The sequence below is a fragment of the Diospyros lotus genome, chromosome 13, assembly GCF_014633365.1.
Source record: "Diospyros lotus cultivar Yz01 chromosome 13, ASM1463336v1, whole genome shotgun sequence".
Lineage (NCBI taxonomy): Eukaryota > Viridiplantae > Streptophyta > Magnoliopsida > Ericales > Ebenaceae > Diospyros > Diospyros lotus.
In genome coordinates, this window is record NC_068350.1 from 10,412,456 (window position 1) to 10,440,268 (window position 27,813).

At 34.8% G+C, this 27,813-nt stretch overlaps 2 protein-coding genes and 1 pseudogene across 5 annotated transcripts; 2 read left to right on the forward strand and 1 right to left on the reverse strand.

The window, feature by feature from the left end:
- Positions 1-4,868: 4,868 nt before the first annotated feature.
- On the reverse strand, positions 4,869-5,390 carry LOC127788035 (uncharacterized). Its single transcript, XM_052316157.1, has one exon. It carries the CDS (start codon positions 5,388-5,390, stop codon positions 4,869-4,871), a length of 522 nt encoding a protein of 173 aa, XP_052172117.1.
- An 816-nt stretch (positions 5,391-6,206) lies between these two features.
- On the forward strand, positions 6,207-16,366 carry LOC127788700 (pentatricopeptide repeat-containing protein At3g20730). 4 transcript variants are annotated; one of them, XM_052317286.1, is made up of 6 exons: positions 6,207-6,370; positions 6,575-6,800; positions 11,610-11,862; positions 12,550-13,289; positions 14,164-15,714; positions 15,820-16,366. In XM_052317286.1, the coding sequence occupies exons 4-5, from the start codon at positions 12,578-12,580 to the stop codon at positions 15,255-15,257; spliced, it is 1,806 nt and encodes a 601-aa protein (XP_052173246.1). In that variant the 5' UTR covers positions 6,207-6,370; positions 6,575-6,800; positions 11,610-11,862; positions 12,550-12,577; the 3' UTR covers positions 15,258-15,714; positions 15,820-16,366. The 4 variants fall into 4 exon arrangements, 3 of the variants coding, with proteins under 3 accessions (XP_052173246.1, XP_052173248.1, XP_052173247.1); XM_052317288.1 differs by lacking the exons at positions 6,207-6,370; positions 11,610-11,862 and having other exon boundaries at positions 6,377-6,800; XM_052317287.1 differs by lacking the exons at positions 6,207-6,370; positions 6,575-6,800; positions 11,610-11,862 and having other exon boundaries at positions 12,531-13,289.
- Positions 16,367-16,504: 138 nt separating this feature from the next.
- On the forward strand, positions 16,505-21,650 carry LOC127788702 (thiosulfate/3-mercaptopyruvate sulfurtransferase 1, mitochondrial-like; annotated as a pseudogene).
- The last annotated feature ends 6,163 nt before the right edge of the window (positions 21,651-27,813 follow it).

Sequence of the window (27,813 nt, forward strand, 5' to 3'; positions counted from 1 at the left end):
AAAATCTGATGAGACAGATCTATGGCACTTGAGACTTGGTCACATGAGCCTGAAAGGTCTGCAGGCACTAAAAAACCAAGGCTACCTTGGACCGGTGTCTGTCGAATCCTTGGATTTTTGTGAGCCATGTATTCTGGGTAAGCAACACAAGTTGAGTTTCCATCAAGGGACTCACATGGCGAAGGTATGCCTAGAATACTTGCATGCTGATTTGTGGGGACCTTCCCAGGTTCCCTCCCATGGTGGTAACATGTATTTCCTTTCCATTATAGATGATTACATTAGAAAAGTTTGGGTATTCTTACTAAAAACCAAGGATCAGACATTGGAAAATTTTAAAACATGGAAAACTTTGGTAGAAAATCAAACTGATAAGAAGATTAAAGTGTTAAGGACAAATAATGGATTGGAATTCTGTAACAGAGAATTTGATGCATATTGTAATTCATAAGGCATACTTAGGCATAAGACAGTTAGGAATACACCCCAACAAAATGGGGTGGCTAAAAGAATGAATAGGACCCTACTTGAAAAAGTTAGGTGCCTTCTATTTACCTCAAGTATGCCTAAATCCTTTTGGGGTGAGGTTCTTTCAATTGCATCTTATTTAATCAATAGAAGCCCTTCAACAGTCCTAAATTTTAAATACCCTGAAGAAATGTGAACTGGTAAGAAAGTAAATTTTGAATACTTAAGATTTTTGGTTGTGAGGCATATGCTCATCAATCTAAAGGAAAGTTAGAACCCAGATCCAAAAAATGTGTGTTTGTAGGCTACTAAGAAGGTACTAAGGGATATAGGCTGTGGGATAGACATTCAGGTGGAGTTAAGATAATCATTAGTAGAGATGTCATATTCAATGAATCTAAATTCCCTTGTAAGATAACAAATACAGAAGAATCTAATGATAAGAGAAAACTAGATGATCATACTATTCTAGAGGATACTCAAATTCAGGTGGAGCAACCAACTGTGGGAAATAACACGTCTGGTGCTCCAGCCACATTTGAACCAGATTTGGGAAATGTTTCATCCTCTACTAACCATACCTCTTATCATAATTCTGATCAAGAGGAACAAACAGACAACCCTGAGATTGAGAAGGAACAAACCAGTGTTCCCCAACAGGATCTTAGTGACTATCAACTAGCCAGAGATAGGAGGAGGAGGGTGGTAAGACCACCCTCTAGGTATGCTTATTCAGATTTAGTGTACTATGCTCTGGTTGTAGGTTATGAATTGAGAGATAATGAGCCTTCTACTTATAAGGAGGCTGTTAACTCTCAAGACAGTGTTAGATGGCAGCAAGCCATGGATGAAGAAATGGCATCCCTTGCTACAAATAGAACCTGGGAACTTGTTCCCAGACCAAAGAATCAAAAGTTGATTCAATGTAAGTGGCTGTACAAATTAAAGGAAGGTATGTCACCCTCTGAACCTATTAAATACAAAGCAAGGTTAGTTGCCAAGGGTTTCACCCAAAGAGAGGGAATAGATTATAATGAAATTTTTTCTCCAGTTGTCAAGTTTAAAACTATCCATTTAATGCTTGTTGTTACTATTCATTTTGATTTAGAACTTGAACAACTAGATGTTAAAACTGCCTTCCTGCATGGTGATTTGGATGAACAAATATATATGGTTCAACATGTTGGATGTATTGACTCAATTAAACCTCAGCATGTTTGTTTATTAAAGAAATCATTGTATGGCCTAAAACAGTCACCTAGACAATGGTATAAGAAATTTGACCATTTTGGTTCAAAAACTGGCTTTATTAGAAGTTAGTATGATAATTGTTTCTATTTCACCCTTTCTGATATTCCTATTTATTTGCTGCTATATGTAAATGATATTCTGTTAATTAGCAAATCCAAGTCCAAAATCAGTGAATTAAAATCTATGTTAAATATGAAATTTGACATGAAGGACTTAGAGCATGCTAAGAAAATTCTAGAAATGAAAATAGAAAGAAATAGAAGCAATTTCAGTTTAAAAATACAGCAACATGATTACTTGTTAAAGGCTGTGCAAAGATTTGGTATGAATAATTGTAAACCTGTATCGGTTCCTTTAGCTGGTCATTTCTTGCTTTCAAAAGCTCAATGTCCACTTCAAATTCTGAAATCATTAAGATGGAAAATGTACCTTATGCAAATGCCATAGGAACTATTATGTATTCTATGATTAGTACCAGGCCTGACCTTGCTCATTCAATTTCCTTACTAAGTAAATACATGTCAAACCTTGGGAAACCTCATTGGGATGCCTTGAAATACTTGTTTAGATATATAAATGGTTCTATTGACATTGGTTTGTGTTATGAAAGAAGATATGATAATCTTGATCTTGTGGGATACGTAGATTCAGATTTTGCAGGTGATAAAGACTCTAGGAAATCCACTATAGCTTACGTCTTCACATTGGGAGGTAACTGCATCAGCTGGAAGTCACAATTGTAGCCTCTGGTTGCATTGTCTTCCACTAAGGCAGAATACGTGGCAATCACTGATGCCTTTAAAGAAGCCATATGGCTTCAAGGCCTCCTGAGGGAAATCAATTTGCTTCAAAGCAAAGTGGTGGTATTCTCGGATGGTCAAAGTGTTATCCACCTCTGTAAAAATCCGATATATCATGAGAGGACTAAGCACGTTGAGGTAAAGTATCACTTTGTCCGAGAACTGGTAAGAAATGGAACTGTGATTATTAAAAAGGTTTCTACCGAGGATAATCCAGCTGATATGGGAACCAAGACTTTGACTGCAACCAAGTTCAAGCATTGCTTGAGTTTGCTGCACATTGAAGTTAGTTAATCCTCCAACTGACAAGAGTGATGATGGTAAGAAATTGAAGCATGTTGCACTATCTTCTAGGTATTGGGTTCATTCCCCTCTTGATGCTTCAAGGTGGAGATTGTTGTGGGTGAAGCATCAAAACTATGCTGTCTTGATTGGAGGGCAAAGTTGGCAACCTCAGCAGTCCATATGGACGGTTGATGGAGGACCACGTTGCAACCATCAAGGGCCTCTCCTCTCTATCCGGCGCCTCTTGATTATCCTTGCTCTGCCCAACGCCCTTTTGCTTGTCCTTATTGCCTTTCTGTCATTCGTGTTCTATGATTAATTGATGGCCATCGATGCTGCCTTTACCAGATCCTATCTCAGCCGTTCAACTTTCATATAAATTCAACAGTGCCTCGGGATGGTAAGTAGATAGGAAAAATCGCAAAAAAGAAAGGGGGAAAAGAGGGAGATCAATCGGGAGAGGTTCTCATTCTTGGGTGAGCATCGTCTTTGTTCTTGTATCTCTGTTCTTGTTGTAATCGTTGGTTCTGGGTTTGCTTCTAATCAATATTTGATGAGTATGAGGCTATTTTGTTTAGACGAACCAGTGATGTATAGTTTGTATGGTTGGATTTTGTAACCCTACTTGATTAAGTGCAGTAAGCTTTTTCTTCCTGAGTTCAACGTGAACGTAGCCCATTTGGGTGAACCACGGTAATTCTATTGTGTCCCTTGTTCATTTCTATTTTTCCGTTCTGTTTGCTTTCATTTGATTGCATGAGTATGGTGAATATTTTTTGTTCTATCAAAGCTTTTGGATTCTGAAATAGGTTTCTTATAATTTGTCTATTTAAGTCTTCCGCTGTGCTCAACAGTTGTATGTTATTGAAATTTATTCATTGTTTTGGGATTTGGTTTGATTTTGTTTACTTTCTATAATATTAAGAAGTTGTTAATATTATATTGAACTTCATCTACAACGCACACAGTGAGATTTTGTTTGTATCAAATTGAATTTCTTAATAAATAATCAATTTTGAGTTATTTAAATTGAATTATTTACACGGTAATTGTTTTGAAATTGATCCTAAAAATGGATTTTAAAGTTACTCGATTAAATTATTTAATGTGATATTTAAAATAGTAGTTTATTGTATCACAAGGAGAGTATTTATTTTTGTGATTTTTTTACGCAGTTTGACCAATTAGCTTTTGTTTAACATGGAGAGAGATAATGAACCATATTACACAAATTTGTTGAACGATAACCTGAATCTTTATGACCAGTATGTAATATCGCTGCCACTCCATCATAACCTAATACATCTGAACTCAATACTCAAAGAAAGCCATGAACAAGAAATTTCTCAATGCGAGAGGATTTAATGCTCTTATCAGCATGGCTAAATATTAGTACGGATGCTACACATGGTAATGATCAAACAAAACAAAGGTATTGGGAAATGATTCGTGCTTATTTCAATCAATATAAAGAGTTTGAATTTGATCAAAATCTCAATTCGTTGATGCATTGTTGGTCTACAATTCAACTTGCTGTGAGCAAATTTTCTAGATACTATAACCAAATAGATGGTAGAAATCAAAGTGGAACAACATAACAAAATAAGGTAACCTCTGTCGTTATTTGATGTTTGATAATTATTAATATCATGTTGCTAGTCATTATTTTATTAACATTATTATTTAATTGTCTAGATTTCTGAGGCAATAGAAATGTACAAGAGCCTACAAAAATCCCATGGTATATTCATGTCCATTGATAGTATACGAAACTTCAGGACCGCAACCTTCTGCTAATTCAGAGAATACATGGAATCTATCTAGCACATTAATATCGTTTAATGATCCCGGTAATCTAAAAAAGGCATGCCATATCCACATATCATAAGAAGCTATTGCTTCCAAAATAATCGTTGGTTCACAAGCATGACTTGTATACATTCCATGCCATGCAGTTGGATAATTTTTCTACTTCCAATGCATGCAATCAATGCTACCCAACATACTTGGAAACCCACACTTCTCGGCCACGCTCATCAACCTTGCAATATCACTATTATTTGATCACCTCAAATATTGCTCTCCAAATACTTCAACTACTATTTTCGTAAACCTCTTCAAACTCTCTATTGTTGTACTTTCATCAATCCTAACATATTCATCCACAGCATCTACAGGTGATCCATATGCGAGCATCCTTAATGCAACTGTCATTTTTTGGAGTGATGATAATCTGGGAACTCCTACAGCATCAAATCTTTGAACAAAATATTGATCATGTGTTTTAATTGCTCCTTGAATTCGTAGAAATAATGATCGATGCTTATGAAACCTTCTGTAAAATAATTGTGATGGATATGTTGGTGAATCTGCAAAATAATCACGATAAAGCCTCTCATGACCTTCAGCTCTGCTGCGATTGATGATACGGTGGTTTAACACGGATCCACCGTGATGTGAAAAAGAGTTGTGATCCATATGTTGAGGATACTGTTCAACTAAAGTTGTAGCAATAGCCTCATCCTCTTCATCATCTTCAACTTCTTCATGGATCATTCGAATGAACATACGGATGTTGTTGAACATGATGGCTGAAACGAGATTATTGAAGATTGGTGATGGCAGTTGGTGTTGTAGATTTGTGGATTGTAAATTTTTTGACCCAATGGATCATCTATTTATAAGGCATAGGAATATGACCGTTGTTAGAATATTTCAGGGGAATATAGCAGTTGAAATATGACCGTTGTTGGAATCTTTCAATAAAATATAGCTGTTTAGAATATGACCGTTGTAATATTCCATTAGAACATAGATGTTGGAATATGACTGTTATTTAAAATATTAATTTTTTAATTATGAAAATATTTTAATTAATTTTGTTAAATAATCGTTTTTAAAAAATATTAGTAAATTTATTTATAAATATATTAAATATTATAAAAATCTATTACCGTCATATTTATTATTAAATTATCAAATAACTAATAAATTTTATAGTAATAAAAATTATAAGTGAGGTAAAATAAATAGAATTAAAAAATTTTAATAAATAAGTGAGATAGGGAATGGAATAAAGAGTGAGATAGGGAGTGTGGTTGGAGCACACACAATTTTTTAGGAAAAATCAGAATAGGGAGTGAATTATTTATAATATAATATGGAGTGGGATAAGTAGTGTGGTTGGAGATGGCCTAATGACCTCGACAGGGACCAATTCTTTAAAATCACCAACAAAGAAATAAGATAAAAGCAATCATGAGAGAAAGTAGACAAAGAAGTTCATCCTCATCAATAATGCCCTTTTTTAAAACAAAAATAAAAAAATTCCTTAGAATGCACCTTGCCACCATAACCAACCAAACAAAGGTCTCAACCTTAGGTAGGGAAATGGGCCACCTACCTCATTATTTAGATTAGGAGCCGCCCTTTCCAATTGAAATCTAAAAAAAAATATTAAAAACTCACCATTGTTGCTAAAGCTCCAAACAATTGATGGCCGTGATGCATTTTACTTATTCATTTTATAAGATTGCATCTTGATTGGAGGAGCATGATCGATCCGAGTATTAACTCTTGAACCTTTCTTTTTATTTTATTTTTTTATATGGTATCTTGGTTTGAAATTGCAGATTTCGTTATTTCTTTCAGTTGATGTACACCAGACAGACAGACAGACTAGATCGAAATATTGAGATTCCATTTCTATATATATGGATGCACCACTGATTCAAGACTTTTGATGTTGATTTCGTGTTTTGATCAATTAGGAAAGCGATGGTGGAAGAAGTGGCATAGTTTGGAGCAAAGGTTCAGGTTCACACGTGTTCCCGTAAACAGGGCGAGTTTGATGGATGGATGGACCAGTGCTTGGCAGAATGCAGGAGCAAGGGGTTTGCTATGACGGGATCCATTTCCGATGTGTTCTCTGGATCCGAACGTGAGAAGCTGATGAAAACGATCTCCTCTATGTTTGCCGGCAATCTCAATATCCTCGTGAGTCTGATTATTTCTAACCTTGTTAATCTGTTATCTAGCCTGAAATTATAAATTATTCTTTCCTAAATTTCAGTATAAAAATTCATCCAAAATTATATAACTCTCTCTCTCTCTCTCTCTCTCTCAAACCACAATCGAAGATGATAGGAAGAAGCGTATCAAAGATGATGACAATAGAATATTCAATGTCGCTGTAACCCTAGTCAAGAACACAACTGCAATTATCAGAATTGGGGGTTGTAGGAAAATTCCATCTCGATTCAGGTTGCTCAAGGTCGAGTGAAATCCACCTCAATTAAATGAAACCCCAATTGAGAAATCCCCCCTTTAGATTGGGTTTCATAGTGTAAGATTGATTTAGAGAGAGTGAAAAGGAAATTGCGGAGGGGCAGTTGGTCTTGATGGAGAGAAGGTGGCGGTCGGGTCACAGAGAAGGCAACTTTGTCATAGAGTCCAGATTTGTTGTTTCTATTTCACGTCTCCTTAGTTATCTCTTCAATAAAAATAAATCATTTACCAAATTAATAAACATCATCAAATAGTGATTAAATAAAAAAATTATAGAAATTGTCATAGCCTAGGCAATGCCTTCAAAGATTGTTGCATACCCCAAACTAATACGCTCAAGATCTTCCTCCCTAGCGAATTGATGTGAGATTCGACACGTTACAGTAATACACGCCCCATCCTTCTCTTGGGATGTGCAATGTCCCCATTGCACGACTCCCACCATTGTTAGATCAATGGATTAGCTCTAATACCATACTGTCACAACTTAGACAACCATTTTCAATATGTTGCTGCCTAGCTCAAACTAATATAACTAGAATCTCTCCTCTGTTAAACCGATGTGGGATTCGACACGCTACAGTAACACACGCTCTATCCCCCTCCCAGAATATGTAGTGTCCCTACTGCACGATCCCCAACACTGCTGGACCAGTGGGTCAGCTCTAATACTATACTGTCACAGCCTAGGCAACTACCTTCAAAGGTTGTTGCCTAGCCTAGACTAATATACCCAAGATCTCTCTCCCGGCAAATCGACGTGAAATTCGACACACTACATTAACACACGTCATTTTTGTTTGGTTATATAAATTTTTTGAAATAATTACTATTTGATGATATGTATTAATTTGGTGATATGACTTATTTTTATTAGAGAAATAACTAAGGGGACATAAAATAAGAATGGCAGATCTAGACTCGTCATCATCATCTTATTTTCATCTCAACATCTCTTATTATGGTTTCTAGTCGGCCTGAGAGAGGGAAATAGAGCTATGATGCATGGAAACGTCTCAGAGACACCATTTCGACATTTTTGAAATGTTGTCTTTTGAAAAATGTCGAAAAATATTTTTAAGTTATTTTTGTAATTTCAAAAACTCTTTGGGACTATTTCGTAATAACTTAAAAATATTGGAAATGCATTTCCGCTTTGGAAACGCATTCCCATCAACCAACGAGATTAGAGACAACAAATTATATCTTTAACCATCATATATTAATTGGCTGCCTTAGTGACTGTCCCTTTGAAATTGTTCCCCCTTATTACCTAATTGCTCAATGCTCAGTGTCATCGTCAATTCACAAACACAAACTAACACGTTTCAATGCTCAATGCTGTCATTTCTGTACAACATGTATCAATTCACAACTCTTATTACTTAGTGGCGTCATCAATTCACAATTCTAATTGATTGGTATTGTTGTTGATCCACAAACACAAAGGATTTGACTGAGTTGGCTCGTTGATCAAAAATCAACTACTGATGGCGATCATCCAACTTTTCCCTTTGTATATATTTATTTTAGTTTTGTACTTTATTACATATGTATATATATTATCTGTATGTATTGATTTATGTTATATGAATGTATCGTGCATGTATATATATTATGTGAATCAGTGATTCAGTAAATGTATAGTGTATAATTGTGTAATATTTATTTTTCTAATTTAATACTATGTATGTAATACAGAGTATGTAATATTTATATTTATGTATATAATACTTATTATGTGAATATATGTAATACTTATAGAGTATTGACTATTAATGTATGTGAATATATATAATACTTATAAAACTTATATTTATATTTATTTAAATGCATTGTGAAATTTATGTTTATTTTAAAATTGAATAACTATTTTTTTATAATTTTTTATGTTAAAAATTATATTTACAAAAAAACTCCTATATTTTTTTTATTTACACATTTTCTTACATTTACATTTCTTACTTGTTTGAAAAATATCATTTTTTATTTTTATTTTGTATCATATTTATTTTTTATTTTCGTTTTCCTTCAATCTAATTGTTACGGATGTGAAAAAATAGGCATTAAGTCAATCTGAATCTCCCAGAAATGATCAACCAACTCAATAAATTATCCACTTCACTGAAGCCCGCTGTCGACTCGCTTTGTGATTTGGGAAGATTGCAAGATGCTCTGAAGCTCATCTTCTCTAATCCAACTCAATCTGAGCGTTCTCTGTACTCAACAATTTTACAGCTATGCATCGAGAGAAAAGCGAATGAAAAAGGCCGTTTTGTTCACAGTCGTCTCATAACAAACGGATTCGGGATTTCATTCAAGCTTGTATTTGAACACGCAGATGATCTTTTTGTACTTGAAGCTTAGCGACATAGGCACCTCCAGAATGGTGTTTGATAGAATGCCTGAGAGAAGTGTGGTTGCTTGGAAAGCTTGCCAAAGTATTTGTTTTCAAATTCATTTTTATTTCAATTATAACCATTAGAAAGAACATTTTTTTTTTTTTTAATTTATAAGAGGTCTCTAAAAGTTGAGAATTGAACTCTCAGCTTAACAAAAAAAAAAAAGAAGCAAATCTACTTGTATTTAACTATAGTCCTTTTCCTACAATTTTGAAGATCATATTGTGCCATGTGTATATTTGAATTGTCAAATATCCTTTTTTTACCTAATGCCAAATTCATTATTGTTATTATAATTTTCATTATCTTTTCCATTGGGACAAATATGTATTCTCTTTTTTGTTTTTTGTTTTTTTTTTTGCCTCTTTCAATCAATAGATAATTTAATTAATTTTTTTTCTTTACAAGATTTTAGATTTTTTTTTATCTTTGGATATACTCAAAATTGATACTCGAAAAAAGCTATTGTAGTGTTCTTAGCGATGCACAAGACAAATGCTATGGCTAATCAATTTACTTATGGGAGCGTTTTGAAGGGATGTTATAATATGAAGTGCTTGAATAAAGGAGTGCAAATTCAAAGATTTATTCAAAAGAAAAGATTTGTTCACAATCAGAGGCGAATCTAGGAACAGATTTGGGAGAAGGCTAGCCCCGAAATCTATAAGCCATTTCAACCCTCCTCCTCTCAAATGGGCCAAATTTGCCTTACAAATTTGCATATCAGCCCTCCCCCGCCCCCCCTAAATTCGCCCCTATTCACAATCTCTTTATGCATGGTGCATTGATAGATTTGAATTCGAAGTGTAGAAAGATAAAGGATGCTTGCTACATCTTTGATTCAATGTCGAAGGGGGATCTTGTTTCTTGAAATGCAATCCCCCCCTAAATTCGCCCCTTTCATAATCTCTTTATGCATGGTGCATTGATAGATTTGAATTCGAAGTGTAGAAAGATAAAGGATGCTTGCTACATCTTTGATTTAATGTCGGAAAGGGATCTTGTTTCTTGAAATGCAATGATTGGTAGGTATGCGATTCAAAGTCTCGTAGATGATGCATTTTTATTGTTTTGTTCACTGCTGAGAGTAAGTATTGTTGTACCTTATTGAAGAAATGAATTTTTAAGTTTTCATTATTATTATTCTTACTTTGTCCGGTATTATTTTGACACAAATTGGTATTTGTGTAATTAAGGAGGTGTCATGAACATATTTTTAAGAATGCAAGACTCAACTCACAACATCTAAGATATTAATAGCTATACGAAGAAAAATTAAATGGACTTTAATGAGAATTGATAATTGGATTTAGATATATGCTCAAAAGATATTTCAAAAATATTTATGTGAATATCGAAGAAAACTTTGACCCTCAGAATATGACAAACTAAGTTTACATTTTCTTTATTGTTTTCAAGTCATTTTTAGTTTTCGATTTTCTAAAATAATGAAAGCGCGTTATCTTTGCTATTTTTAAAAATGTATTTTTGAAAACAAAACAAAAAAATTGTAAAGAAAACTCAAAACAACAAAAAGTTGTTTTGAGTGTTTTCATTTAAAACAAACTCTAAACTTAAAACACATTTATTTATTTATTTATCATATTTTATTATTGTAATGGGAAAAAATATTAAAAAATTCATTAATTTTAAAATGTATATATTTTTTTAATAATATATTAACATTAAATATTTTTAATTTACTGAATAATCAAATTTATTAAATAAAATATCACTAAAAAATTATTTTCAAAATTTCAAAGAGAACACGTTTTTAATTTTCTAAAAATAAACTAGTAAGACAGAAAATTGAAAATGAATTCAAAACTCAAAATTGAAAATTGAAAGTAAAGAGAACGCAGTCTAAGGGTTCTGATAACCTATGATACACAAAAATGTCTTGGAGGCGCCGTTTCAACTTTTTTAAAACATTTCGTTTTTCGAAACACCTAAAAACTTTTTGAGGCCGTTATTGCAACTTCAGAAACATTTGGCCATTTCATAATAAGTTGAAAGTGTTGGAACTGTCAGACTAAAGAGATTAAATCTGTCTTTAACCAGTCCTTATTAATTCGCTACAAAGTGACCATCCCTTATCATCATTCCCCTTTTGCAGCCCTATTGCTCGATGCTCAACGCCCAACGCTACCGTCAATTCATAACTTCGATTGTAATGGGCTGAGCCGTCGTCGATTCATAAACACGAATCTTCGTTTAATCCTCGGTGCCACCGTTTTCGTGCAACATGAATTGATTCACAACTCCGATTGATTGGTGTCGCCGTCGATTCACAAACACAAAAGGTTTGGTTGAGTTGGCTCATCAATTAGCAATCGACGACCGACGACGACCATCTAACTTCTCTATTTGTATGTACTTATTTCAGTTTTTTATTTATTATGTATGTATAATATTATCTTGTATTGATTTTTGTTATATAAATATATAATGCATGCATATATACTATGTGAATTTATGAATGGATCATATATAACTGTATATAATACTTATTTTTTTAATTCAATATTATGTATGTAATATATATATATGTGTGTATGATTGTATAAACATTTATGTTGTCTGACGCCAGTTAGAGGCGGGGGGTCGTGTATGAGCCCCACCACCTCCATGGGCCCCACACCCGGTCTCTAAAATTATTGTCACCGAACAATATAACAATTCTAATAGTATATAATTCTTATAATTGTGTATGTAATACTTATTATGTTAATAGAGTATTGATTGTTAATATATGTAATACTTATAAAAAATACGTTTATGATTATTTGAGTATATTATAGAATTTATGTTTATTTTTAGATTAAATAATTATTTTTATAATTTTTTATATTAAAAATTATATTTATAAAAGGACCTTTATATTTTTTTTTGTTAATAATTATTTTTTTTGCTTATAAAAGGCCTTTATAACAAGTTTTCATTTTTTACTTTTTTTTTTTTTAAATGTTATTTCTATTTCGTATAGGATCCGTTTTCCCTTTTTGTGCAACCTACCTCTTACGAACGTGAAAAATCTTCGTATTGTATAAGCACAGGCATGAAGTCAATCTGAATCTCCCAGAAATGATCAACCAACTCAACAAATTATCCACTTCACTGAAGCCTGCTGTCCACTCGCTTTGTGGCTTGGGAAGATTGCAAGATGCTCTGAAGCTCATCTTCTCTAATCCAACTCAATCAGAGCGTTCTCTGTACTCAACAGTTTTGCAGCTATGCATCGAGAGAAAAGCCAATGAAGAAGGCCGTTTGGTTCACGGCCGTCTCATAACAAACGGATTTCATTCAAGCTCGTATTTGAACACGCAGCTGATCATTTTGTACTTGAAGCTCGGCGACATAGGCACCTCTCGCATGGTGTTTGATAGAATGCCTGAGAGGAGTGTGGTTGCTTGGACAGCTTTGGTCTCTGGATATACTCAAAACGGATACCCAGAGGAAGCTTTTGTAGTGTTCTCAGCGATGCATAGGGCAGGTGTTATGGCTAATCAGTTTACATATGGGAGCGCTTTGAGGGGGTGTTCTAGTATGGGGTGCTTGAATAGAGGAGTGCAAATTCAGGGATGTATTCAAAAGAGTAGATTTGTTCACAATCTCTTTGTGCAGAGTGCATTGATAGATTTGCATTCGAAGTGTGGAAAAATGGAGGATGCTTGCTACATCTTTGATTCAATGTTAGAGAGGGATCTTGTTTCTTGGAATGCAATGATTGGTGGGTATGCGGTTCAGGGTTTTGTAGATGATGCATTTCTGTTGTTCCGTTCACTGCTGAGAGGAGGTATTGTTGTACATTATTGAAGAAATAAATTTTTAAGTTTTGGTCATTACTATTCTTGCTTTGTCCAGTATTATTTTGATATAGATTGATATTTGTGTAATCAGAGGGGTGTCATGGACATATTTCTAAGAATGCAACACTCTAACTCACAAAATCTAAGATATTAATAGCTATATGAAGAAAAACTAAATGGACTTTTAATGGAAACTCATAAATGGATTTAGTTATGCCCGAAAAATAACTTGAAAACATTTCTGTGAACATGGGAAAAAACCTCGGGCTCTCAGAGTATGACGAACTAAGGGTTCTGATAATAGGTCCACTAAAACTCACCAGCACACTCTCTACCCTAATCATTCCTTTTTGCATCAAGAAGATTATTCAGCAGATTCTTTTGTTCATTATTTCCCACTAAAATAAGTGAAGCCTCTTCTCATTTTAGTTGTTTGCAAAATGGGTGGTCTTTAAAGTAACGGTCCATTCCAATAAGCCTTTTTCTTATTTTCTTTAAACACACTGGCTTTCTAAAAATAATTTCTGGCATACTTGCAAGGATCCAACTTGTTCTCTTGGCAACCTCATAATCATCCATGTTCTAGTTATATTTGTTTGTTTGTTATTTATTTATCTTTACTGAATTTTTTATATCAAAAATATATATTTCTGTTTGAACACTAATCATAATACAGTTTGTTCGTTTAATCCTTAATATGCACTCAGCATTCTTCACTGGTTACTGCCACGTGATATCACGGATTATGGATTAGAGGAAAATATAAATTCCATTATTAATAACTAGCACTTTTGTTTCATGAATAGTGTTTTGCATTTGTGATTTTTTTCTTGTCCTTGTTCCAAATCCAAATTTTACTAGGCATGCTGCCTGATTGCTTTACCTTGGCTAGTGTTATCAAAGCTGCTGAGGGAGAAAGTGGATTGGTCAAGGTCATCCAAATACATGGATTCATTGTCCAACTGGGTTTTGGTTCACACAATGTTTTGACTGGATCACTGATTGATGCTTATGCAAAATGTGGGAGTGTTAGGATTGCAGATCATGTTTACAGGAGTATGCTTAAAAAAGATACAGTATCTTGCACCGCATTGATCACTGGATATGCTCGTGAAGGTATCTATAGTAGAGGTATCTTTGATCTCTTCAAGGAAATACATCAGTTGTGTATGGGAGTTGACAATATTATGCTTTGCTCTGTACTTAATATATGTGCCAATATGGCATTTCTGGACTTGGGAAGGCAAATTCATGCCTTGGTATTGAAGTGTCAGTCCATTCATGATTTGGCCATGGATAATGCTCTAATTGATATGTACTCAAAATCTGGAGAAATTGGAGACGCTGAACGTGTTTTCTGTGAGATGGAGAAGAAAAATGTTGTCTCATGGACATCTCTGATTGGTGGATTTGGGAAGCATGGTTATGGGCTCAAGGCAATTTCCCTATTCAAGAAGATGGAATATGAAAAAGTGAAGCCAAATGACGTGACATTCCTGACTCTTCTCTTTGCTTGCAGTCATGCTGGTTTGACTAATGAAGGATGGGAATGCTTCAATGACATGATTAGCAAATACAACATCTTGCCAAGAGCTGAGCACTATTGTTGTGTGGTGGACCTCCTTGCACGTGGAGGGCAGCTAGAAGAAGCTTATAATCTAATAAGGCAGATGAATATTAAGCCCAATGCCTCACTTTGGGGGGCCATCCTTGGAGCATGTAGCATCCATGGTGACCTATCTCTTGGAGAAGTAGCAGCTAGGCATTTGTTTAATATAAACCCAAGGAAGTCAGTCAGCTATGTGGTTTTAGCAAGCATATATGCTACAGCTGGCTTTTGGGACAGTGTTTGGAGCACAAGGAAATTAATAAAGAAGAGAAGGCTTAAAAAGGATCCTGGATACAGCCTTTCTTGGTCTGCATATACAAGACTGGCTCTTTTGCAGCCAAGTTGAAATACTAAAATTACTTGGAGAAGCTTGGTTTTCCAGATGATAGAGTTCTTTGGATGCTCTTTGGCTTGTGTCAATACCTATTGACAAGGTTAAGCAGAACATGACTTTTATATTGCCATTTGACACAATGCAATTATCAACCATTGTGATCCTTGATCACTGATTGAGGAGCTAGAATTCATGTAGCCAACTCCACCTAGTGGGATTAAGGCTTAATTTGTTGTTGTTATGGTCCTTAATCCCTTGGTTTTGCTGTCCTCTATGATTTGGCTCTTTTCTGGCAAACCCATGAGTTCTTCTGGCTGGAAATGCAGGCATTGGCAATTATTTAGTGCCACTCAATGAATGTTTCTGATCAGTTGACAGAGAACTACAAAATTGTAAAAGGTGTCACGTTATTGACAGAACCTGAAAAGGAGAATGTGCATACACAATTCCTGAGCACTTTGGATACCAGGTATCTATCATTGTAGTCCTTCTGTTATCAGACTTTTTCGTTTTATTTTTTCCCACCTATTATCATCTGCTAATTACTACTAATTGTTTTGGTCCCATAATGCAGTTTCTTGATGAAGGTTTCTTTCTTTATACGATATTCGGTCCATTTTCTTCAACAAAGTGCTGCAAGAAAGCAACATACCATTTCAATTGGATTCGATTTCTACCAATTGGCAGTGGCATTGCTTGTTTTGCATCCTTGGCAGGGACCCAACATCAATGCTCTGCTGGCCCAGCAGCCTCTGTTGCTTTGCATAATCAGTGAAGAGAAGAGAACCAAATAGAGTGGACCTCCAGAATTAAGATGCTGAAGCTAAGGAGGAAGTCCATGTTCTGACAGACTTGCATCCTTTTTTTAAGCAGCACCAAAAGATGCCCTTTATTTCTCTATGCTGTTTTTGGCTCCCAAGATGTAGGTAATATTTGATTGCCAATGTACAGGAAAGGGTCTTAGCCCTGTTGGATTCATGGCCTCGTACTAGATCAGATTATTATCTTAGGAGCTTGTATGCATTCTCCTTGCTGCTCTTTCTTTTCTTGCTTAATGTTCATGGGCACCAATCCTCTATGTATTGGATTCATTGAAGTTATGAAGCATGGATTATTTGAAAGTTCAGCTTTGGATGATGTAGCAAGTGTAGAAGGCAAGCAATCTTTACTCTTTAGATATTGGCGTTACCATTTAGTTACCAAGTTATGAAATAATTTTCTACATTTCTACCATTAGAAGTTGGTCTCTCTCTCTCTCTCTCTCTCTCTTGGATAACCAGAAGTTGCTTGTTTAAGAATAAAGTTAAGCTCTATTGTTTTTTTAAACTTTGCAGTGCAGCTGTGGATTTCCCACACTGGGCAAAATATTTTTGTGTTTTTCGTTTGTTTGCCTCTGCATCTTTCTTCTCCATATCCAGTAAATGACAGCCTCTGAAGATGATGAAATAATCAGAACATGATTGAAATATTATGTGAGTTGTGGATGAAGCAAAAAAGAATGGCATGTTTACATGGAAGTGGATAATTGGCTTGTTGTTTGGTTTTAGGTTGTGAAACCCAATAAATATTTGCACCTTGTAGTTAATGTTTTTTTAGCAAGTATTGCCAATGCAAGGTGAAAGTTTCATGGAGGTTCTTACCTCTGGAATTGTATGTCTCGTAATCTGTTATGATGCTTCTTGTGCTCTTTTAGTTAATTAATATCTACTGCATCATACAATTAAGAATTTATATTACATGTTCTTCATTATTATGGTATTGTGATTATGTTTTCTCAAGTAGATTTATGCTTACGCGGGAAGTACCTGAACCAGTACCAATGGCGAGGCTGATGTTGTTCAACCTGTGACAAAACAAAATGTGATTGCTTATTTGCTTATGATTACCAAGGCAATGAAGGTACCAAGCTAAATTGATCGAAAATAACTCTAAACTAGAGGGGGAAGTTGAAAAGTGAGATGAAATGTGGAGGGTTCCCTTACATTTGGAGGAAAAGAGCAAGCTTCCCAGAAGGTGTACCTGATGGTGTTTTGTGAACCCTTGTTGTCTAGCATCAACATTCTTAATAGCAGGAGAACAATAGTTGGATTTGTGTTAATTGTGGAATCGTGTGTAGGTTTCTTGGGAATAAAGTGCAACTAAAACTAATATAGTTATTGGTAGGCAGACAGTGAAGGTAGCATGTGATTGGAATGGGTACTGGGACATGACAAGATGTATGTTGGTGGTTTTTAACAACTTAGTTAGAGTTGAAGGAAATGAGCAGTGTATTGATGAAGACTACAAAAAACTTAGTAAAACACGCTTCTTTCTTGTGTGTTCTGAATGAATAATATTCTTGTATAGAGTTTTGAAAATTTTGTTAATTATCAAAGCTCAACTCCCTTTTCATCAAAATTAGAGCATCCAAACTTGAATTGAATGCACACTTTTAGTACCCTTGCTTATTAACACTCACCTCCTTCAATCCTCAACTATTAGGTCTAAGTTTGGAGGCATGTATGGCAGAGTTATTTGATTTTTAATCTCCAGGGACAGGATGGCAAGCAAGCACAAGCACATTTACTAGTATTGTTGGATACACTCTAAACCCTAAATTTGTCTTATCTTCATACGAAATGACTCATTTAATCCATTTGAAGAGCATCAGGTATTCCTTTGGTTTTTTCTTGAACTAGTTTGCTTCGATTTCTTCTTTAAATAATGCAGTGTTCTAAAACACGTTAGGCGCTAATTGAGCACCAAACTGGGGCCTAGCGCTTAGGTTGCCTAGGCGGGGCCGTCAAAATGCAAGATCTCTCCAATTCAAACCCTAATTCTGCCTCCCAAAGTATTCCTAAGCTTCCCATAGCATCCTTTGGGAACCCCTCCGGCATCTTCAAGGCCGCTCACCACCGGTGAGCCCACTCCGAGATGAACTTCCACCTACCTGACGACCTAGATCTCATCTCCAACCCCTTTGATGGCCCGCCGGGGAGCTTCGACGAGATCGGGTCGGAGAATGATCTGTTTTGCACTTGTATGGACGTTGAGAAGCTTGGATCCAGCTCCGCCGACGGCGGCGACGGTTGGATCGACAATGCCGGTGGTAGCGGAGGTGGAGGGGGAGTGGGGCTTAATCGGGGACGGCACCTAGGATGCCGATTGGCATGAATTCACGGTAGCTGCCTTCTTGAACACTGAAATGATGTTAAAACACTGTATATTCATTTGAGCATTTCTTTTTTTCTTTGTTATTGAATAAACATTCTTTATGCAAATCATGTCATTAAAAATCCAATTATTGGAGTTAAGGGCTTACATGATATTCAAAAACCATTCATCTTGAGCATCTATTATTCTCGGATACCATATTAAAAGTCCTTATGTGAGTTTTATCCTGGTTCCTTTCTTTTCAATTTTGGTTACAAGAATAAAACAAACACAAAGTCTTAATCCCACTAGGTGGGGTTGGTTTCCCTCTGCTAATATTATTATTATTTTAATTTGGGCTGTATATGGTGTTGCTAGAACAGGTTGCCCACATTCCTGGTGCCTTTTTCTTTGACATAGACATGATATCAGATCAAACTACTGACGTAAGATGGTTCTTTCTATGCTTTTGTGTTTTAAGTGCTTTGGAAATGATAATTATCATAAAAGAAGTGAAATTACTTTGAAGCATTTACTCCAAATTATATTTGCGACATGCCACTTTCCCTTACACATTAATTAGTCTGTCTCAGTTGCCACACATGCTGCCATCAGAAGGAGCCTTTGCTGCTGCTGTTTCAGCACTTGGTATTGAGAATAAAGATGGCGTTGTTGTTTACAATGGGAAGGGAATTTTCAGTGCAGCTCGAGTTTGGTGGTGAGTGGCATCTCTAGTATTCAAGATCCAAAGTTGTTACCATTTTAACTTTTTATAATATCATGTTCCCAAGGTCTATGATTTAATATGATAACGAGTGCGTGTAATTGAATTAACAGGATGTTCAGAGTTTTTGGGCATGGCAAAGTCTGGGTGTTAGATGGAGGCTTGCCAAGATGGCGTGCTTCGGGCTTTGATGTTGAATCTAGTGCTTCTAGTGATGCCATTATGAAAATGAATGCAGCCAACAAGGCTGTACAGAGAGTATATCATGGACTAGCAGTAAGCCTATTTATTCAAGATAATTGCTGTTTTTATTTTTAGTCTGCCATTCATCCAGGATGCAAGCTTTTTTTTTTTTTTTTGCATGAGTATTATTTGGCTTATTTCAGGCTCTGTACATAATGTTTTTATACATACCTTATGTAAGACAAATATTTCTGGATATGCTTTTTCCTTGGTTACTTTAGTTTAGCATTGTTAACACAAGATCTTAGTGAGTATGTCAGAAACAGAAAGCTTATGGAACTCTGAATTAGGATATTTTTTAGAACAGTTATAATCAGGATATCTCCTACCCCTTTGCCCTAACTCCCCTAAACCTCTTTCAGGGAAAGGCAAATACAGTTTCTTCTTGTCTAAGGCATGCCTCTTATGCTGTGGACTGTTCTGCTTATCTCCTAGACTTTCTGGGTATTGATTATTTTGTAGATATGCAAATCGTTTGAAGTTACATTGATACCAACTTTATGTAATTGACACCAACTATACTCAAATTAAGACTGGAACTTGTGTTAATATATTTTAGGTATTTTATTTTATTTTTAAGCTTTTAAATGTATTCTTTGGCCGCAGTCTCTCTTTCATGCATATGTCCTTTTATATCATCACTTCTTTTATTTTTTATTTTTTATTTTTGTATTTGAATTTCTATTGCCTGAATAGATGTTTAATGGATCTGGCTATTGCAGGTTGGCCCAACAAAATTTCAGACCAAATTTCGGCCCCATTTCATCTGGACATTCCAACAGGCACATTTCTTCAAAATTAACAAGCCTTTATTTTTTTTACAAAAATATGTGTTTCCTGTTTCATCTATTTTTCATGACTATGATTTGTGACTGGAAAGGGATAAAATATATCAGCTGTGTATATTCCTGCTAGTGCTACTATTAACTATAGTCTTTAAACCTTACCATGGAGTCAGCAACTTTTTTGTATTTCTTTGGAAACCAATGCATTTTTTGCTTCTTTAGGATTTTACACCAAAATTTGGCTGACAAAATGTTTCGGTAATAATTGCTTTTACTGGAAGCAGTATTCATCCAATCTAAGGAAACTGGGGAGAGTGCCATCAACATGTTAGGCTTTATTCTTCAAGCAGAAATAATGTGGTTTCTCTTCACTTCTGCTGAAAACAATGGCATAGTTGGTATGTAATATGTATATTTAACCCAGATAAGAATGCCATTGTTGTCACTTTCCGATCTTCGGTATAGGAAATGGAAGATGCATTTGGTACTTAAAAGAAAAACTTTTTAGTGATCCTTAAAACAAAATATGCTATCTTTGGCATAACAGCTGAGCACCATAAAAAAGTGAAGTCATGAGGCTATAAGTAACAGCTTTTGTCAAAAAGCCATCATCATGCATTTAACAGAATTTTTAAGTAAATAAAGTTGAGGTTCATTAATACTCTGTAATGGTGCTGGCAGAGGAGACTGAAATTTAATAATGATTCATTAATAAAGTTGAGATTCATTAATACTCTCACAATGACTGAAATTTAATCTCCTCGTAGAGAATTTTCATTATTGGATTGATTTTAGTCTAGATGCTTACTCTTTGATATATCACAACTTATTTCGCATGATGTGTTCAGATCTTACAAAACATTGAGGACAAAACACATCAACACATTGATGCCCGTTCAAAGGCCAGGTATATCTAATATTTCCTATTATTGATTTATCAGCAATTTAGGTGTTCACAAATAAATGGAGGGAATGGTTATTGTCTGTTTGAATTTTAACAGCTTAATTAACAGCCAACTAGCTAGTGAAATTACCTACATGATGATCTTCACAAATATTCTTGATTGTATAATTGCAGAAGTTTGTCCTACCATTTTTTCTGGTTTACGTGAAGGCTAGATTTTACCTTCTAAGCTAGGTGAAGGATGGAAATTGGGTTCTTTTTAAAAAGCATTCTGATGCATGGTAGGAATCACTTGTTTGATTTCAATCCTTTGAAGGTTTGATGGAGTTGCACCAGAACCTCGAAAAGGAATTAAGAAGTGGTCATATACCAGGCAGCAAGTGCATTCCTTTCCCCCAGGTAAAGAATTTTCTGTTGTTTTTTGCCATCCATGCAATTCCAAATGTTGGAGCAAGAATTTATGCATGACAGAGGTCAACTTATTTGCTTCAAACTTGATAAAAATCTTAATCCCAATTAAGTTTAGCATCACGGACCTGTCTAACTATTGGTTCTTTGTTGAGCTCTATCCTTTGATTAGTTATACAGCCACCAACAGAATTATTTGTGCGGCTGTTTTTTATATTCATGTACATATGTTTTATATATATATATAATGTATTTATATATAATTCCAAAAAGTAGTTGAAACAGTAACCGAAACATTATTGACACCCTTGGTTTCTTGACCGCCGAAGACTAGCTATACCGTGTACATATGTTTAATTAGTAGTTTGTTTCCTAGGAGCAATAAATCATATTTTAAGGAACCTGGCTTTGAATCCGGATCAAATAAGTTGACAGATAAGTTTACAGAATAAGAGTTAAAAGATTAAAATGTCCTTATCCATATTATATTAGAAAAAATGCAATACAATGTAGGCGATGTCATTTTAATCTTTTATCCCTCATTCTGTAAACCTGTCTGTCAATCTGTCTGTCTCTCAAGATTTTTCCCTTGATTTTAGGGGTAAGCATTTAATTAGTTCGATAATTGAATCAATTGAATAGATTGAAATATTGTTGAAATTCGAGCAACTGACTAAATAGATGTTTAAGTTGAAAAAATTAAAAAATTAAAAAAACACGAAAAATTGAACTAACCAAAAAAGCTAATGTAAGAAATTGGAAATTAAGTCAATAATCAATCACAAAAAATGACACATGTTTAGTAGAAGTGTAGAATAAGTGAGCATTAGTACTTGAGAAGGGTTAGGCTCGTCGTGGTCAAGATCGATCGGAGAAAAGGGAAAAGTCAAGGTCATTGTCAGCAGTTGGTCAGAAGGAATCAAAAGGTAGAAGGCCAGAAATAAGGGCAAAAAGGAAGAGAAAGGGTTAGGGTCGGTCGCTAGTTGAACCAAAGAGGAAGGGGACGAATCAGGGTTGGTCGCTGATCGAAGTAAAGAGAAAGGGGAAAGGTCAAGGTCAGCCATTGGTTGGAGCAAAGAGAAAGGGGAAAGCCAGAGGGGTTAGGGTCTATTGGAGATTTGGAGCAAAAAGAAAGGGTTAAAAGAAAAAGAGAAGGGTCGAAACTCAAATTCAAAACTATTAAAGTTAAATTTCTTAAATAAGCTGCTTAAAGTTGAAGTTGAATAGTCTTTTTCTAGTATGTGGAATTATTGGTTAAAAACGACGTCTTTTGACATTTTGATTGGTTTTATTATTTCGATACGAAAATTAAACCAAATTAAAATTACCAAAATTGAAAATCAAATCGAACTAACCTACAACATGAACCGAATTGAATCAACAATTTTGACTCATTCGATTCGATTTGATTATTTCAATTTAAACAAAATACTACACACCCTTACTTGACTTGCCCCAATCAAAGAGGCATCGGAAGTAATTTTCTTATAGATGAGGTCCTTTATCTTATCACTACATGTCGAATAAAACACAAATCACTTGCACAAGTAAACAAAATGGTCGTGTGAATTTTTCCTTTTTATGAAGCAACAATAATCTTTTATATCTAAACTAGCACTCGATGAAATTCTGATGGAGAGACATGTTGATTAAATTCTAATGGAAAAACACTTTATAAAATTTGCTTCGGTTTGATTTTGTAAAAAAATCAAAAGAACTTGGTTCAATTCAATTTAGTCGAATAAGAGATTGAATCAAAGTTTAAAAAAAAAAAAATTTGTCCCAATGAACTATATTTTTGAACCAAAGCATAACATGTTTTATTTAGATCTTTACTAATTTTAGTCTTTTCAAAGAAAACCCTTACCCTAGGTTAGGTCTCTCTCAAATTACGTCCATCACCAATTGAGAGGCTTAATTTGTGCTTCCCAAATCAGCCATCCGTCGAGTCATTGACACTCGTCTCCAATTATCTTTCCCTCAAGCCTCCACGATACTCGTCTTTCCAATTTTAATTTTTGAACTTCATCTTCTAGTCTGTTTGTAACACCTTCTCTATGTCTTGTTTGGCTTGTTATTATATTAATGTATGTTCTTGTAATAGCATCATATTTGGTGAACATCTAAAACTCTTTATCCAAACTTCTCAGTTTTTTAAGAACTCAATTTGAGTATTTTGATAAAATTAAATGGACTGATTTGGTTTAAATTTTGTGTTTAGAAAAAAATCAAACCATATCCACCCCTAAATAGGTCGCTAGTAAGGACAGGACCCTCTACTAAACTCTTTCGTATATACAAATTGTTTCAAATGGATTTTTTTTAATTTATATACAACAACCCTTGTATTAAGTCACTCTTTTTGCTTTTATCATGTTTTTTATTTTCTTTTTTTATGCTTTTTCTTCTTCTTCTTCTACTTTCTCTATTTATATTATTATATTTATTTATTTTTTATTATAAACATCTTAAAATGTCATATAATCTTGAAAATTCAAATTAATCTAATCTTGAAAGTTGAGCCCCAAGATAAAAAGACTCAAAAGGAGTTTGGATCACCTACAAATCCTTCAATTGATAGTTTATTGCATGTAATTGGTCTTCTTGACCTATTTAATAAATCTCAGTTAAACTAATTATGTGATTTCATCTTAATCGTTCTCGCGACCATTCTCTTAACAAGAACCATTGATATAATAGTATAGTATTTAACAGGTGATGTATGTTATTATTTACACTCTTATTATATTATAGTGACTAACTTGAGTTTAGAGAATTTAATAAAAATAAATAAAACCCTACTGATCTTCTTTTCTTTTATAAGAAGGGACAATTTGAGATGGATTTGAGTTTGAAAATTAATTACTTAAAACAATCTCAAATGTAACAACTATATAAAAAGAATACAAACAAATCTTGAATTTGGACGATTATCTGCCTTTCAAATCCCATCAATCCCACTCCCAAACTAAACCATGGTTAAGAATAACAAATCAATCCATGCTAAATGCGATGCCATACAGTATTAATTATTTCAAGTATTATGTCACTCCCTTTAATCTTATCTGGCCATGACAGGACCAGCCATCATGTAAATCAATACTGGAAACTAGGTATAAATTTTGTGGGCGGTGGGCCCCAAGTTTTGGGGGCCAGGCCACTGACCAGGTGCCAAAAACAAGCACTGATTGCCAACATAACACGTCCCCCCCCCCTGCACGTGTCAGTCACCAAGCGGAAGCCAAGTAATTTAATTTGAAACCTGAAAAAATTGTTCAAAGTAAGAGAGGTTAATAGATAAATTTACAAAATAAGAGCTAAAAAAATTAAAATGTCCTTATTCATATTATATTGTATTTTTTTCAATACCATGTAGGTAAAAGTATGTTAATCTTTTAGCCCTCATTCTATAAATTTGTCTGTCAACTTGTTCAACCTTATAAAAAAACTCTTGAAATCAGTATCATGTTCTCGAACAAAAATGCTGTATTGATATATTTGGATTGCATCTTAAATTATGTGATATATATAAAATAATAAAAATACATCTTCATTTAAAGTGATGAGGCGAGACAGTAAGATACATGACTAAACTATCCCTCACCCAAAGCGATGAGGCGGTGCGAGGTGAAAAGATACGATGAGACGCAAGATATATTTTTATCATTTATACGTATGTGTGTAACACAAGATATAACCCATTGACATATCAATAGCATGGTCCCATCTCCAAACTAATCATCTAATATTTTTCTTATTTAAAAAAATGCCTATACATTAAGAGATCACTATTTGCCTTAAGAGTGCATCAGAAACCAATTACTTTCATTTCTTTTCCATTAACTAGTAACTAAGTTCTAACTTAGTTTATTTTGCTCGATATATATGTCTTAGTATAAGTATATAAACTTTATTTTATAATTTTTATGTTTCATATTTTTACTTAAGTGCTGCTAGTATTTTAATTTTTAATATAATAACATGTTATTACTTTGTTTAGAAGAGTTGAGTGTAGTTGAATTCTTAAACATGATAACATATCTTAATATTAAGTCAATGTCAATCGAGTTTGGAAAATTAGACTCTTCTAATCAAAATTAAATTAGAAAAAACTAAAATGAATCCTATTGATTTGAATTGGTTTTAGAGTTTTATTGACAGCTTTAATATTTTTTATTTAACATACAATTTGTAATAGATCTGTGGAGTTGGTGCTTTTAATTATGAAATTAAGATGAAAGTGTTACAAATAAGGGTAAAAAAATCTAAATTGACAGATATAATTAGGCTTATCAATAGATTGGATCTCCACTGGATTAGATCAAGTTTAAAATGAGCTGATTTAATGGATTTGGACAAGATCCTTGAGATCTATTTTTAAACTTTCTTTAGTGTTTATATATGTCATAAGGCATAAATATGCCCTCTAACTCTTATCTTATAATCATTTGGCCCCCCAATTTAAAATAGACCTATCATACCCATAAATTCTCAATTTTAGTACTATCACGCACCTTATCTCTCAAATGAGTATGCGTGAGATACACACACATTGTTAGTGGGTTGCCGGCAAAGGGGGAGAGAAAATAGAGATTGTCATAGAGGAAAGGAGGAGGAACAGGGGTCGAAGGTGGGAGGACGATGATCGACCGACGAAGCTTCCTTACACCGACAACCAACATGTGTCTCTTCCATGTGCTGACGACTAACCTCTGTTTCCTCTTTCCTTACACCGCCGATTGACCTTTGTTTCACATTTCCTTGCGTCGCTAATCGACTAACCTCGCGTCGACTAACCCATTGACTCTATAGCCTTGGCCCACTAACCCATCGGCCGATTGACCCACCCATTGTCATTCTTGCCTTAGCTGACTGACCCATCGGTCGATTTACCCACTCATCGCCTTTCTTGCCTTGGTCAAACGACCCACCAAGTGAAGAGAAACATCTGTTGGTCATCGACACGAGGAAGCTCCATCAGTCGATCATTGTCCTCCCACTTTCAACCTTTGTTTCCTTCCCCCATTTCCTTGCCAGCGACCTCTATTTCCTCTTTATCCATCGTCGATGATCTCTATTTCCTCCCCCCCTCCCTTGCTAGTGACCCACTGACAGTGCACGTGTATCTCATGCGCACTCATTTGAGATATGAGATGTGTGATTGTATCAAAATTGAAAGTTCGGGACATAATAGATCCACTTTTAAGTTGGGGAGGGGATTAGAAAACTTTAAGGAAAGAGTTGTAAAGCATATTTATGCCTAATGCCATATATATATAGACACACACATATATACATACATGTATCATTTAATTATCTATATGGTTGAGTACAAAATTAAATATATATAAACATAAGTACACATATAATGCGTATATATATACATAATTGCATGTATATATACAATGTACATATTCATATTGTTGTGGGGTGTTCTAAAAATGCCTTAAGTCATAAGCAAATCTCTTGTTGAATCTGAACTCCCTGGAGAATCTTCGAGACAGATGTCACTCGGGCCCTCTAGAAGGTCCCCCGAGATGGTCTAACCTTATTTGCATAAGTCCGGAAACTCCTTTAAAGTCTTTAAGACGAAGGATTCCCAATGGCCCCGAAGACCTCTTTGAGCCACCTGGAGATACTTATCGGGGCGTTTTGGCTTTGAAGACATCTCTAGGCCTTTTGGCCTCACCCGGTACATTCCTCAAAAGAGTCTAAAGACTCGATCGCGGGCCCCACCTAGTGTCTATAAATATGTGCCTCTCAAAATGATCTTTTTTAGACCTTCAAGAATCATTCGGACTGTAAGAACCCATATTTTTGTAACATTGCCATGTAATTTAGGCAAGTTTAGAATACCGAAAAATTGGTTTGATAGTAGTTATACGTACCGAATCGATTGGAGGGAATGCCTCGGAGTGAAATTGTCTAAGAAAAATGATATGGTCTCGTTGAGCGTTTTGAGATAGGATTTATTGTATCGAGAGAAATCGGATCGGGAATAATTTTCGGTACAGTTAAAATATAGCTGTTAATTAGGCTGTAAAACTGAATTGTCGTAGGGGACTTTCGGGAAGTCACCGGAAGCCTGAAGGGGCTCTGATTTTTCGTAATGAGCAACCCTTCAGTGGTTTCAAGATGAAACGATAGCCCGGTAAGGATACTGAGACGAAATCATCTTTATCGAGTAGAATTATTAATTATGCATTTTCGATATTGGGATGCAAATTAATTTGAGATTTAATGGCGTAATTGTAATTAGAGAATTGCGTGTGAGGCCATCTTTTTGGTCGAGATTTTGCTGCAAATTGGAAGATAATGGTAACAGGAATTTGAGGAAGATAATTGCAGCTGGATTTGAGGAAGATATGGCAG